General features: G+C 34.6%; 1 protein-coding gene across 1 annotated transcript in view; it reads left to right on the forward strand.

The window, feature by feature from the left end:
• Positions 1 to 756, forward strand: part of LOC107642554 (AUGMIN subunit 6) — an 8,593-nt gene extending 7,837 nt beyond the window's left edge. The window contains exon 13 of the mRNA XM_016345950.2: positions 18 to 756. Within this exon, the coding sequence (XP_016201436.1) occupies positions 18 to 58 (41 nt within the window). The 3' untranslated portion in view covers positions 59 to 756. The remainder of the gene's footprint in view (positions 1 to 17) is intronic.

Raw genomic sequence — 1,103 nt, forward strand, 5'->3', positions numbered from 1 at the left:
GGATTCCGTTCTTGCAGCTCCCCTGTCTGAGAATGAAACAGCATTGATGGACCATTAAGACTTTTTTGTGCAGCCGCCAAAATTTAACTGAGGACATCAAATGATTGCCTGTGTGGATTTGCTATTCTTTTGTTGGGATATTTGTCCCCCCACCTTTTATAACACGATGATTGTATGATTTCTGTTCTTATTTGAATGTTTGCTATATCTTATTCTCTTTGCCCTATGATGCCCTACTGCTAGGAGAGAACAGTATTTACCTACCCGTGTTCTTCATCTTGAATGATTTTCTTTGAGATGAAAATGCTAAAATCAGGAAGTGCAAGCTGGGTTTTGAAGGGTGAAGATGTCTTTAACCAAATGAATGCAGTGTGGACTCAAATTTTCCTTGAAGTTTTCATCACCCCTACAAGAGTAAACTGGCATACCAGCGAGGCCTGTTGAAAAAAGGAAAAGAAATTGTGGATATGGTAAATGTATTCTGGGTTTTCTACCACAACTCTATCCCTCTGGTGTGCCATTTTAGTAGAATCGGTTTAAGCATTCGGCATTCGGCAGTTGTGTATCTCATGATTTAGGCCTTGTATCTCATATGATCAGGAATGAAAATTTTACGCTATTTCTACTGTTCTGTATATGATTGCATTGTCTCTTTGCTTCCTCTTCTATTTTTTTTAATTATGGATTGTATTTTTTAATACTTAACATGACTAAGTAGTGGAATATGATTCCTTCCCCCGGCTTCAATTTTTTGTCTATCTTACATCTTAACAAGAATTGCAAGATGGGTTAGTTGTCTTGTGGCAGAACATATTGGTGGACTAGGAATTTTACATCTTGAGCTGTTCTTCATCTAGATAAGGCCATTAAAATCAATTTATATTAAGAGCTAATGCAAATATTATCACACAAATGGGTAATTAAGATCTTACAAAGTTACAATTCTATAATGTTACTGCATAATTATTGTTGTATAGTTGTCTTCTTTTTCCTTGCTTTATCATCGAAACTTATTTTCTATTCGGTCTTTTTATAAACTACTACAATTGCATTCAATCTTTTCAGTAATTACAATTTCAACTACTAATTATAATCACAAATTA

The sequence above is a fragment of the Arachis ipaensis genome, chromosome B05, assembly GCF_000816755.2.
Source record: "Arachis ipaensis cultivar K30076 chromosome B05, Araip1.1, whole genome shotgun sequence".
In the NCBI taxonomy this organism is placed as follows: domain Eukaryota; kingdom Viridiplantae; phylum Streptophyta; class Magnoliopsida; order Fabales; family Fabaceae; genus Arachis; species Arachis ipaensis.